Source organism: Rhinolophus sinicus, linkage group LG01 (assembly GCF_036562045.2).
Source record: "Rhinolophus sinicus isolate RSC01 linkage group LG01, ASM3656204v1, whole genome shotgun sequence".
NCBI classification, from domain to species: domain Eukaryota; kingdom Metazoa; phylum Chordata; class Mammalia; order Chiroptera; family Rhinolophidae; genus Rhinolophus; species Rhinolophus sinicus.
The window spans coordinates 81,674,317-81,686,875 of record NC_133751.1 but is presented as its reverse complement, the minus strand read 5'-3'; the positions used below and the strand labels follow the sequence as shown (position 1 = coordinate 81,686,875).

At 37.5% G+C, this 12,559-nt stretch overlaps 1 protein-coding gene across 1 annotated transcript in view; it reads left to right on the top strand.

Annotated features, from left to right (window-relative positions):
* EPHA6 (EPH receptor A6) overlaps window positions 1-12,559 on the top strand; it is an 840,987-nt gene that overhangs the window by 352,398 nt on the left and 476,030 nt on the right. The window contains 1 exon segment of the mRNA XM_074333168.1: window positions 4,959-5,294. Within this exon segment, the coding sequence (XP_074189269.1) occupies window positions 4,959-5,294 (336 nt within the window).

Sequence of the window (12,559 nt, the reverse complement as noted above, 5' to 3'; positions counted from 1 at the left end):
TTCTCTAAGAACCAACTCTTGGATTCATTGATCTTTTGTATTGTTTTTCTGGTTTCTATTTCATTTATTTCCGCTCTGATCTTTATTATCTCCTTCCTTGTACTCCTTTGGGCTTATTTTGTTGTTCTTTTTCCAGATCCCTTAAGTGTGAAGATAAACTGTTGATTAGTGATGTTTCTTGTTTCTTTAGGTAGGCCTGCAGTGCTATGAACTTCCCTCTTAGGACTGCTTTCGCTGCATCCCATAGATTTTGGGTCGTTGTATTTTCATTTTCGTTTGTCTCGAGATATCTTTTGATTTCTTCCTTGATCTCCTGTTTGACCCATTCATTGTTTAGTAACATATTATTCAGCCTCCATGAATTTGTGTGTCTTCCAGTCTTTTTCCTGTAGTTCATTTCTAATTTCATAGCACTGTGGTCAGAGAAGACAATTGGTATGATTTCAATTTTCTTAAATTTATCCAGACTTGCTTTGTGGCCTAACATATGGTCTATCTTGGAGAATGTTCCATGTGCGCTTGAGAAGAACGTGTATTCTGCAGCATTGGGGTGGAATGCTCTGAAAATATCGGTTAAATCCAAGTGGTCCAATGTGTCATTTAAGGCTGTTGTTTCCGTATTGATTTTCTGTCTGGAAGACCTGTCCCTTGTTGTCAGAGGTGTGTTGAAGTCCCCTACTATGATAGTGTTACTGTTGATCTCCATCTTTATGTCAGTCAATATCTGTTTTATATATTTAGGTGCTCCTATGTTGGGTGCATAGATGTTTACTAGGGTTATATCCTCTTGTCGAATTGATCCCTTTATTATTATATAGTGTCCATCTTTGTCTTTTAATATTTTCTTCATTTTAAAGTCTATTTTGTCAGAGATAAGTATTGCAACTCCAGCTTTTTCTCATTTCCATTTGCATGGAATATCTTACTCCAACCCTTCACTTTTAGCCTGTGTGTGTCTTTTGATCTGAGGTGAGTCTCTTGTATACAGCATATACAAGGGTCTTGCTTTCTTATCCATTCAGCCACCCTATGTCTCTTGATTGGAGCATTTAAACCATTTACATTTAAAGTGATTATTGATAAGTACATAGTTATTGCCATTTTAAATTTGTGGATAAATTGTTTTCGTCTTTCTTCTATTTACAGAAGTCCTTTTAGTATTTCTTGCAATGCTGGCTTGGTGGTAATGAATTCCTTTAGCTTATTCTTTTCTGGGAAGCTCTTTATCTCCCGTCAATTTTAAATGATAGCCTTGCTGGATAAAGCAACCTAGGTTGTAGGCCTTTGTTTTCCATCACTTTGAGTATCTCCTGCCACTCCCTCCTGGCCTTCAATGTTTCTGCAGAAAAGTCATTTGATAGTCTTATGGGAGTTCCCTTGTATGTAACCCTCTGTCTTTCTCTTGCTGCTTTTAGGATTCTCTCTTTGTCTTTAATCTTTGCCATTTTAGCTATAATGTGTCTTGGAGTGGACCTGTTTGGGTTTATCCTGGTTGGAACTCTCTGCACTTCCTGGACTTGTATGTTGGTTTCCTTCATCAGGTTAGGGAAATTTTCAGACATTATTACTTCAAATATGTTCTCAATCCCTTGTTTCTTCTCTTCACCTTCTGGTATTCCTATGATGCATGTTGTTGCGCTTGATGTTATCCATAGGTCTCTTAAACCATCTTCATTGTTTTTATTCTTTTTCTTTCTGTTGTTCTGTTTGGGTGATCTCTGCTAACTTGTCTTCTAAGTCGCTGATTCGATCCTCTGCTTCATCTAACCTGCTGTTAATTCCTTCAAGTGAGTTCTTTATTTCGGTAACTGTGTTCTTTAGTTCTAACTGGTTGTTCGTTATGATTTCTACATCCTTCTTGATGTCCTCTCTAAGTTCCTTAAACATTCTTATCATCAGTATTCTGAACTCTGTCTCTGACAGTTTGGTTACCTCTGCTTCATTTAGTTCCATTTCTGAAGGTTTCTTCTGTTCTTTTATTTGGGATATGTTTCTTTGTTTCCTCATTCTGGCTGACTCTCTGTGTTTGCTTGATGTATTAGATAGGTGCCCTGGAGTTCTTAGTTCTTGCTGGATTAGTATATAATAAATGTCCTTTATATTTGACTTGCACTACTGTTCTTCTCCCCTCGTGTGCTCTAAAAGTGACTCTTGTGTTGTGTATATTGTCCTGTTAAAGAAGATCCTTAATTGCTTTTCGCTTGTGAGTAGGTGGAGTTAACTCCTAGGCTGACTAGTTGTGAGACTTGGCTTTGCCCACGAGGTATTCTGCTGCGTGAGGATTGACCGCTTAGATGTGGTTTGCCCTTTGGCCTCTATGTGCCTGTAAAGAATCCCCTCTGAGTGTGTCACTTGTAGGTCAAACCCGGTAGTACTCTGGCTTGGTCTGGAGTTGGCCGCTGGGTATGTTGAATCTTGTGCCTCTTAAGCTGGGCACTGGTAGGGCAATTACAGAACAAAGCAAATCACCAAGCACAACAATAACAACAAGGAAAAAGTCAAATACATTCACATGTAAAAAAACAATCGACAACCCCCACTCGACATAGGCAAAGATGTCAGAAATATAAAGACAAATCAAAACAGAACAAAAAAAAAAAACAGCGCCAGTTGTGGCTTAAGCCCACCAAGTAATCTCCAGGTTGTTCTCAGCTATAGCACAGAGTCCCCACTCGACACAGGCAAAGATGTCAAAAATATAAAGACAAATCAAAACAGAACAAAACAAGCAAACAAACAAACAAACAAACAAACAAACAAAAAACACAGCGCCAGTTGTGGCTTAAGCCCACCAAGTAATCTCCAAGTTGTTCTCTGCTGTAGCACAGAATCCCCACTCGACACAGGCAAAGATGTCAAAAATATAAAGACAAATCAACACAGAACAAAAACAAACAAACAAAAAACAAACAAACAAACAAACAAACAAAAAACACAGCGCCAGTTGTGGCTTAAGCCCACCAAGTAATCTCCAAGTTGTTCTCTGCTGTAGCACAGAATCCCCACTCGACACAGGCAAAGATGTCAAAAATATAAAGACAAATCAAAACAGAAAGAAAAGAAAAAAAAAGAAAAAAAAAAAAAAAAAAAAAAAAAAAGACAGCGCCAGTTGTGGCTTAAGCCCACCAAGTAATCCCCTGCGTATTGTGCAGGTAGAGCCGGTCACCTGATGCCCAGAGTGACTCTGAGGCTGCAGCTTTAGATGCGTGGGGCTGAGGGGTCTGGACAGTAGGTTTTACAAAGTCAGTGCAGTTTCTGCCCTTGCCGGCACATATGCACACCGAGAATAGCACCACCAGCCCTGTGTCCAGCTCTCCTGAGTCTTAGGGCACCTCTTCCCTGTGTGTGTGTGTGGCCGGCAGGGAATTCCTCAGCTGCTGAAAGCTGAGTGCTGTATCTGCCACTTACTGCTGATCCCTGGGAGTGCCTCCGCCGATGTAATTGCCCCGCCCTAGGCAGGCCAGAAAGGGTGGGGGCTGGGGATGGAAAGAGGGGTCTTCTCTTTCCCAGCCCAGCTGTGTCACACCCCACCCACAGGCCAGAAACGGTGGTATCTGGGGGTGGATGAGTCTTCTGTCTCCTAGTCCAGGGCAAACCACACTCTTCTCAGCCTCTTCCCTGGGCCAGAGCCAGCGGCCAGTCTTCCCTTAGCCCAAACCCCAAGGCTCCTCTGTAATCTGACACTGCTCTTCAGATCAGGAGCCAGTTTAAGTCTCTGGAAGGGTGGGGGTAGGATTGGAAGAGCGGGGGGAGGGGCCCAGGTATGGAGTTTAATAGTCTCAAATGCTAGATATCCTCCCTCTGCGGGAGGGAGAGGTCTGCTGTGGGACGCAAAGTAGAGTCCGGCACTTGGCTTTTGTGTTCTCTCTTTTTCCCTGGGAACCCCTGCGTCTCTGCAGCTGGGGATGTGTTTGCCCCGCTCTAGGCTGGCTAGAAAGGGTGGGGGCTGGGGATGGAAGGAGGGGTCTTCTCTTTCCCAGCCCGCTGTCTTAACACTCTTCCCGCAGGCCAGAAAAGGTGGTGGCTGGGGCGGAAGATTCCCAGCTCCTAGCCTCCTCCCTGGGCCCGCCTGTCTTCCCGGAGCCGGGCTCCAAGGCGCCTCTGTAATCTGCCGCTGCTCCTTAGTGCAGGGGCTAGATCAAGTCTCTAGAAAGGCGGGGTAGGGTCAGAAGAGCGGGGAAGGTGCCCAGGCACGGAGTCTGTGTTCCTTGTCCGGCCCAAGGACCAACTGAGGTTATTAGCTGAAGTTAATGCTGGATATGCTGCCCCTGCAGCGGGAGAGGTCCGCTGTGGGACGAGGGCAAAATGCCCACCTCGTGGCTTCCGGGCTCTCCTCCGTCCTGGGATATCCTGCGTATCTGTAGCCGTGGGTGTGGGCTGGAATTTCACAGGCACAGGTGCGGAGCAGATTTCCACAACCCGAGGGTGGGGGCAATTTCTACCGCCACAGGTGTGGACCGCGATCCCAACCAGCGTCCCCACCGCCGCAGGTGCGGCGTGTCTCCGCTCCGCTCCCTTCCTTCTTCCCCTGCTCGCCCAATTTTTCCCCACCTGCAAGAAATCCCTCTGAGTCTCTTCGCTGTTCTGCGTGATGAGCAGAGAGTCCTTTGATGGGTTATAAGCTTCCCGTTTCTGATAAGATCCGACGGAGAACTCAAAAAGTGCGCCCCGCTGCCGCCATTGCTATGACGTCACTCCAGATGTATGGCTTTTGATATTAAATACTGACATTCACATGCCAAAATGTTAGATTATAGATTATCTTCACCCCTAAAGACTGACTCTCTTACTGGACTAAATCAGATGTTTTTAACCACATGTTTTTTATGGCTCCCATCAGAAGAAAGAGCTCAAACTAGTATAAAAGACCAACAAGTGTTTATTGATGGTTTTCAAGTTAGCACCGCAATTCGTTGTCCTATACATGTACATTTGTTTTTTCAATTGCTTTTCTCTAGGGCCACCTTCAGCTCCTAGGAATGTGGTGTTTAGCATCAATGAAACAGCCCTTATTTTGGAATGGAGCCCACCAAGTGACACAGGAGGGAGAAAAGATGTCACGTACAGTGTACTCTGTAAGAAATGTGGCTTAGACAGCAGCCCGTGTGAGGACTGCGGCGGAGGACTCCGCTTCATCCCAAGACACACTGGCCTGACCAACCATTCTGTGACAGTGCTGGACTTCGTGTCCCACGTGAATTACACCTTTGAAATAGAAGCCACGAATGGAGTGTCTGAGTTGAGTTTTTCTCCCAAGCCATACACAGCTATTACGGTGACCACGGATCAAGACGGTAAGTTCCACTGCTATTCTCTCAATACAGACCCATAATTCCTTTTTGATGCGTAATATCGTCAGTGGGCCTATATTCACTCAGGTGCAATTGTATACTATATACGCTACAGAGGTGATTTTCTGGTGGTGGTGGTTTCCAAAGGTGTAGAAATGTATTTTTGATATTACTTCTTAGTAGTATGATTAGATATATGCTTCCCTCTATTGTCTATGCATTTTTAAAAATATACTCCTATACCAATATATCTGAATGAGTAAGTCCATATTACTTACCAGTGAATGTTAGACATAAATGAAATGTTGCTAAATGAATTGAAATTCAGTTGCCCCACTATGCTGCCATCCCTTTTCCATGTCAAATAAAGCAAATAGTAAGAATTTGTTAATTTTATTTTATATCTATATTGTAAAAAGATTTCAGCCAACATGCTTGACTATGATCCACTCTGAAAAGAAATAGCAAAAACTATCCAGAAATGTGTTCAAATGCTGTTGTTTAGGGGCAGTTTGTAAAAAGTAGTTAAACTGTCATTTTTAAAAAATCCATATGCTTTCAGTTAAATGTTCCCTTTATAACACTACACATTTTTAGTGCAACATAGTTAGGAGCGAATACAGCTATGTATTATATTATAAGTATATATATTCTCTTTAATTCTCCCATAACATAACTTATTGCAGAACATAATACAAAAAAAGCTTCAGAGATTTTAAAAACTTCCTTTGAGAGACATTCATAAATTACGTGGCTATAAAATGATTGTCTTATGGCAGAAAGTATTGTATATGTACACATATATATGGAATATATTTATGAAGACAAAGCTATTTTTATACACTGTATTTGTTCGCTAGATCTGCTATAACAAATGCCATAGACTAGGTGACTTAAATAACAGAAATGTATTTTCTCACAGTTCTGGAGGCTAGAAGTCCAAGATCAAGGTCTCAGCAGGGTTGATTTCAGGCTGAGGCCTCTCTCCTTGGCTTGCAGATAGCCATTTCCTCCCTGTGTCTTCATATGGTCTTTCCTCTGTACATGTCTATAACCTAATCTCTTGTTCTTATAAGGGGACCATCATATTGAATTAAAGCCAACCCGTATGATCTCATTTTACCTTCATTACCTGTTTGAAGGTCCTATCTCCAAGTACAGTCACATTCTGGGGTACTGAGGTTAGGACTTCAACATATGAATCTGAGGAGGGATGCAATTCATCCCATAACATAAACCAATGCAGCATATGATGATACTTGAAATAAAACTATATTGAAAGTGTTGAAATACAACTGAGCACTAAAAAGGAACAAACTATCGATACAAGCTCTTGAATTAACTATAAGGGCAATGTGGTGAGTGTAAGAGCCCATCTCAAAAGTAGGCATACTGTATGATCCACATATGTTACATTTTTGAAATAACATAATATAGACCTAGAGATTAGATTAGTGGGGACCAGGAGCTACAGATTAGAGAGACAGAGATGTGGCGGTAAAGGGTAACAGAAGGAAGTCTTGTAGTGGTGATGCAGTTGATTCTTGATTATGGTGGTAATTACATGAAGCTACATATGTGATAAATCACATAGGGCTACACACACACACGTACATACAGGAGCCCGTGGATTTTACCCATGTCAATTTCCTGGTTTTGATGTAATACTATAGTTATGCAAGTAGTTAACATTGGGGAAAGACTGGGTCAAGTATGGGAACTCACTATTCTTTTTTTTTTTTTTTGAAAATTTCTGTAATCTGTAATTACTGCAAAGTAAAAAGTTAAAAAAAAATTCTAAACCTGTGAAATATACAGGAAGAAAAGTTTAATATTCTACTAAAATATATTTGAAATGAAAGTGACTATTCAAAATATTATACATTAGTTCACCTTGATGATCTCTTCAGATACGCATATCATAAGTAAAGCAAAGACAGATAGTATTGCACAGTCACCATTTTTGTATTTGCTATGCAAGTTTCCCTTTCATTTAACAAATAACTTGACATCACAGAATTTACTTTAGGGTTGTTCAAAATGGAATTCTTATTTCCTCTTTTTTTTTTCCTTCTTTCCCATAGTAGCAACAAAATCTTCTCAATTGTATCTTCAGGATAAAACAGATTAGGGCCTTCTGTTCCTCTCTGCTTTAGCAGATTATTTCTAAGGCTTTTTCTCTGGTCAAAAAATACACCCCAGTAAAGTCATTTTTAACTGTAAGGTAAAATAAGTACATTTTAGGATAAAAACAATATATCTCTGTAAATAAAATACATATGTAAATATGCTACATAATTTCATACACACATACAGCTGCCTTTCATTCTGGAATTAAAAGAAAGTGTATTTAGTTTACTTTCCCACTGAGCAGAAAGATAGAATATAAATTGTGACTCACTTTTAAAATGAGGGAATTCATTGAAAGTATGTTTCTATAAGGACAGAAGGTATATTAAGCATGGAATAAGATATGGTATCCATATATTGAGACTACACATTGTGGAAGGATAATATTATTAAGCAATCTTTCCTAATAAATGTATCTTTGTTAAAGAATGTTAAGAAACAATTATTGCTAATTTGATTATTTTCACATATGATTAGTACTAAATCAACATATATTTAAATTTTATTTGGAAGGTATATAAAGATCATAAACAGAACTAAAATATTGCTACATATATACTTAATAAAATATTATGACCAGCCGTACATGGATGATTGACTATCTCCATGTCATAATTTTGAGAGATACCAAGAAGGCCCGCTCTCCTTGTGCCTAAGATTCTGACATTAGAGAATCACATCTTTAAAAATGCAAATATTCCAGGTGGTGACATTATGAAATAATTCACCTGTGGATGTATCAATTACTCTTTTTATGTCAAAAGGGGTCAGATCCTAATGTTGGGTAAAAAAGGAGCTTGTAAAAACTGGAATGTCCCAGAACCAAACATCAGGTGTCAATACTGTGTGCCAACCTTGAAAAGATAACAGTTTTACTGCTGCAGATAGAGTAAGGGATTTCTGATCATTTCACTTGGGTATCTTTGGAAATTTTCTTTTAAGTGCCTGAGAGGCACTTTCCAAAGTTATATGATAACACATTAAAATTTCATTGGACTAAAGGGACCACAGTAAATGATGTGTTTCATTATCTGAAGGTTACATATCATTGTTTTTATACTTAAATGCAAAAAGGTATTTGTTATTCATAAATTTATTAAACATATATACAATGGTGAGTGAGTCTGTATTAACCTTATACTCTGGTGGGGAGGCAGATAATAAACCAATAACTTGACAGCTTTGTAATTCGTACTGTGGGTAACTCCTCCCACAGAGAAGCTCAGGGCACTCTAACAGCATATATTCTCCAGGTCTGCAGGGTGAGTGCTGGTCTTCCTGAGGAGAGAGCGTTTAAATTAAGTTCTGTTCTGAGAGATGACTAGAATGTGACGAGGCAAAATGAGACTGGGAGCAGGGAAAAAATTCTGAGTAGATGGAACCAAGCAAAGATTGAGCAATTGAGAGATTAAGCACTGATGACTGAAATATCAAAAGTATCTAAGTAATTGGTCTGGTGCAGAGGTGTGGAAGGATTTTAGGAAGAAACTGAAGATTTAACCTAAAATTTGGAGAAATGAATAGGTGTCTGCAATTTAGCCAACTTAGGGAATTAGCACTTACCACAAAATCCTGATATATTATCAGGGCCACAAGTGGGGAAAAGAAAATAAGCATAATAATAATATTGTTCATGAGGTAACACTTGTATAAGTAAGGAAATAAACTATTAGAGACCAAAAGATATAGACAAATGTATTAATTAGGATTTTACTGCTGTGTGTATGCACCGGGTAGAACATGAGGATAACAAGGACATTTGCATTGAATTGTCTTTTCTCTCATGTAATGACTATATGTATACATCTTTTCTCATATGTAAGAAATATTAAGGAAAACCCTTTAAATAACCCTGACTTAATTGTTTGTGATCTGTTTACCTTTAAACAAATGTAGATTTTCTTTTTGCCAAATCACTTAGAACCACTTATCTGCAGTTATATGAAACATTCTTTGATTATTCGGACTCTAGTTGGATAAATAAGATTATAGATTTAAGACCATCACTCTCATAATTAGAAATCTTTGCAATAAACCTTAATTAACTGACTTCTATAATCCCAAAGAGCTATATTTGTAACCTTGTATTTTCAAAGTCTATTAGGTCTTTCAAAGGGTTTCATTTAGATAGCAAAACAAAAAAGCAACACCTGGAAAACATTTGACTTTAATCTTCAGTGCAAAGGAAAACGAATGTGTGGTCCTATGAAAGGAATTATTCTGGTCAGAAACAGTACAGGAAAATGGTAATCATGGAGAGTCAACCTGAAACAAATTGTGTTTGTAGATATCCTGACATGTGCAAAAACCTTTAGGGACCATGTTCAAAGTGAAAGACATGTTAAATTACAAACCAATTCTGCTGATATTTGCTAACGGGTCTTTAAAGCAATTATTGTCAGAAGCAGGTTGTCCAATTCATTGGCTTTTTGAAATATACATTCAACACTCCTATCTCTGCCATTGGGTGGCTATTCTGTATAGGTCTTGCCACAGGCTCACATTTTGATCGCAGATTTCATGTATTTGCTCAGGCAGCAATAACTAATTGAACTGACATTGAAAATAGATTTAAATCAACAAAAGTATGCATATATTTATAAACTTGAGATGTCTATTTAATTTACAATTCACTGCATTTTGGAAACAGTCTATTTCAAATGCTAGCCTTTAGCGTGTTGCCGGAGTAGTTAATTAGGGACACTGTAAACATTCATTCACCTTTATATCTTTATTTTGATGTACTTTATCTCTCACAGTCCTCACTATGTTTTTAAAATTCTTGACAGCAAATGTTTTATTTTCTAAAATCTGTGCAAATCTATTCAAAATTGTAAAAAATCAGGATAAAAGTTTTAATTGCTTACCAAAATTATCCTGAAGAAAGCCAGTGGCATGGTAAGTTTAAAAAAGGCAGTAACTATAATTTAAAATAAGACATGCTATACTATTTGTATTTTTCATATTTCTTAGACATAAGAAAATTACATATATAAAAACACAGATACCTTACATTGAAGGTTAAAATTTTCCTATCTCCTTAGGAACAGTGTTTCTCTTCTGAAAAGTGCTCTGAATATTTTATTTATGGAGCATTATTGAAACATCAATCTAGTTCATCATAACCAGATAACTTTGTGGTCCATTTGATTATTAAATTATAATAGAGTCTGGATGATTATAAACTTTGTTCTTACTGCTGAGAAACATCAAATTACTGCCAAGTCTAGTGCCTTTGTGTCATGCGTGTCTTGAGTAAGGGAACAATACAGAAAAGTCCCATAAACCTTAGCAATTAATTCGCTGAGGTTACTCAGTGAATTAGCTCTCAGGTTACTCAGCTCTCAGCCAATAAGTACAGAATTGAACTGCTCCTGGTCAGTTATATATATCGTGGCACACATGTTTCTACCTCGCTGGACTATAATCATATTTTGTGATAATTTGCTTTCCTGACCAATATATAAGCTTCTTGATAGTAAGGATGATGTGTTATTTGACTAAGAATATCCTCGACCTGCATTGTCTATAACTTAATATTTCTCTGTTGACTTCTTTAACAGAAATTGGAGATGGTTGGAGTTATTTTTTAATTAATTCATTAAAAAATATTTATTGAACATTTACTATCTGCTGGGAATTGTCCTATGTTCTAGGGATGTAGCAATAAAGGGGGAAACGATTAACAGTGTCCCTGCTTTCATGGAGATTGTATTTTGTGTCGAGTAATGAAATGTCCCATGAAGAAGAACTAAGCAGAGTAAGAGAATTGGAAGTAATGAGGAGAAGGGCTTTTTATATAGGAAAACCAAAAACACCCCTCTTGATAACATAATACTTGAACAGAGTATAAATGGCAGCGTAAACTGTGAATATATAAAAGAAGACTATTACAGGCAGTGGGAATAAAAAGGGCAAAGCCTTAAATTTAACCAGGAATTTGTCTAGAAAGTAACAAGAAAATATCATTCATATGTATTCTTTAGCATATACTAAATTTCATGCTCACGAAATCCTCTGACGCTATACTTACAGAATTTGTAACAAAATGTTTTCATCAACACTAAGCCATCCTTTAATAGCAATCATGTTTTACCTTGTTGATCATACATTGCTGGAAAAATGTATTTAATCCTATACTTGATTTTAAGCAGTTGGCTTTTACATCAGCTCTTTCTCTGAGGAATTCTTATTTGCACATTTTGCAGGGAAGTTGACGAAGTATTTTCTTTAATATAAAATAATGAGATCTTATTGCTTTTTTGATTACTACTACTACATTAACATTTTTAATGGCATTGTCTATACAAATAAAAAATAGTAGTAGAGATTATTTTATTTTAAATCCTGTTAAACTAAACCTGGGTAGCAGTGAAGATAAGTGTAAATGATCACGTTACATTATCTATATTATATGAAGTAAATTTCTACTTTATGGTTAGACAAATGTCTAGCAAATTGCCCATTTTCGGTGTAGTTCTATGCTTTGAAAATGGAAGTCAATTTAATTTTATTAACTAAATTTTGCCTGTAAAACAAATTGATTTGGATAACTGATATGTGGCTACTATTAAAGACTAGGTGTTTAAAACTATTTTCTAAAATCCTCTTTTAATTTAAAAAATAAATATTAGTAATAATTGGAAAGCCATTAATGTGAAAGAATAAAACAAAGATTTTTAATGTTGACAGGTTATCCTGATCATTATTAAAATGTAAAATGTCTTCACACTTAAAAAATACTTTAATTTGTAAAGATTGAAAACTAATGCTGACCTTTTTAATCAGACCAAAATTCCATTTAGCATCTTTAGATTAAATAGCTGTTTTTTTCTTCCATGTATTCCTCAGCACTTTTCTATTTGGTTTGGATTGTAAAACAGTCAGTTCCAGCTACATAATTTTGATGTCCAGTGAGAAATGAAACTGCAGGAACCTTTGTTCAAAAAGCAGGAAAAAAGGGCCATGAAAGGTACTAAAATATAAAGCTTTTTCCTTCCATAATTTCTCTCTCTCAGCTTATCTTGCTTTTTAATTATTTAATGTCCTAAGTAAAGTTTCAGATTATTAACATAAACTTTACTATTCATCTTTATATTGTTCAATGCTACATTTAAATGTAAATATAAGAGCATTAA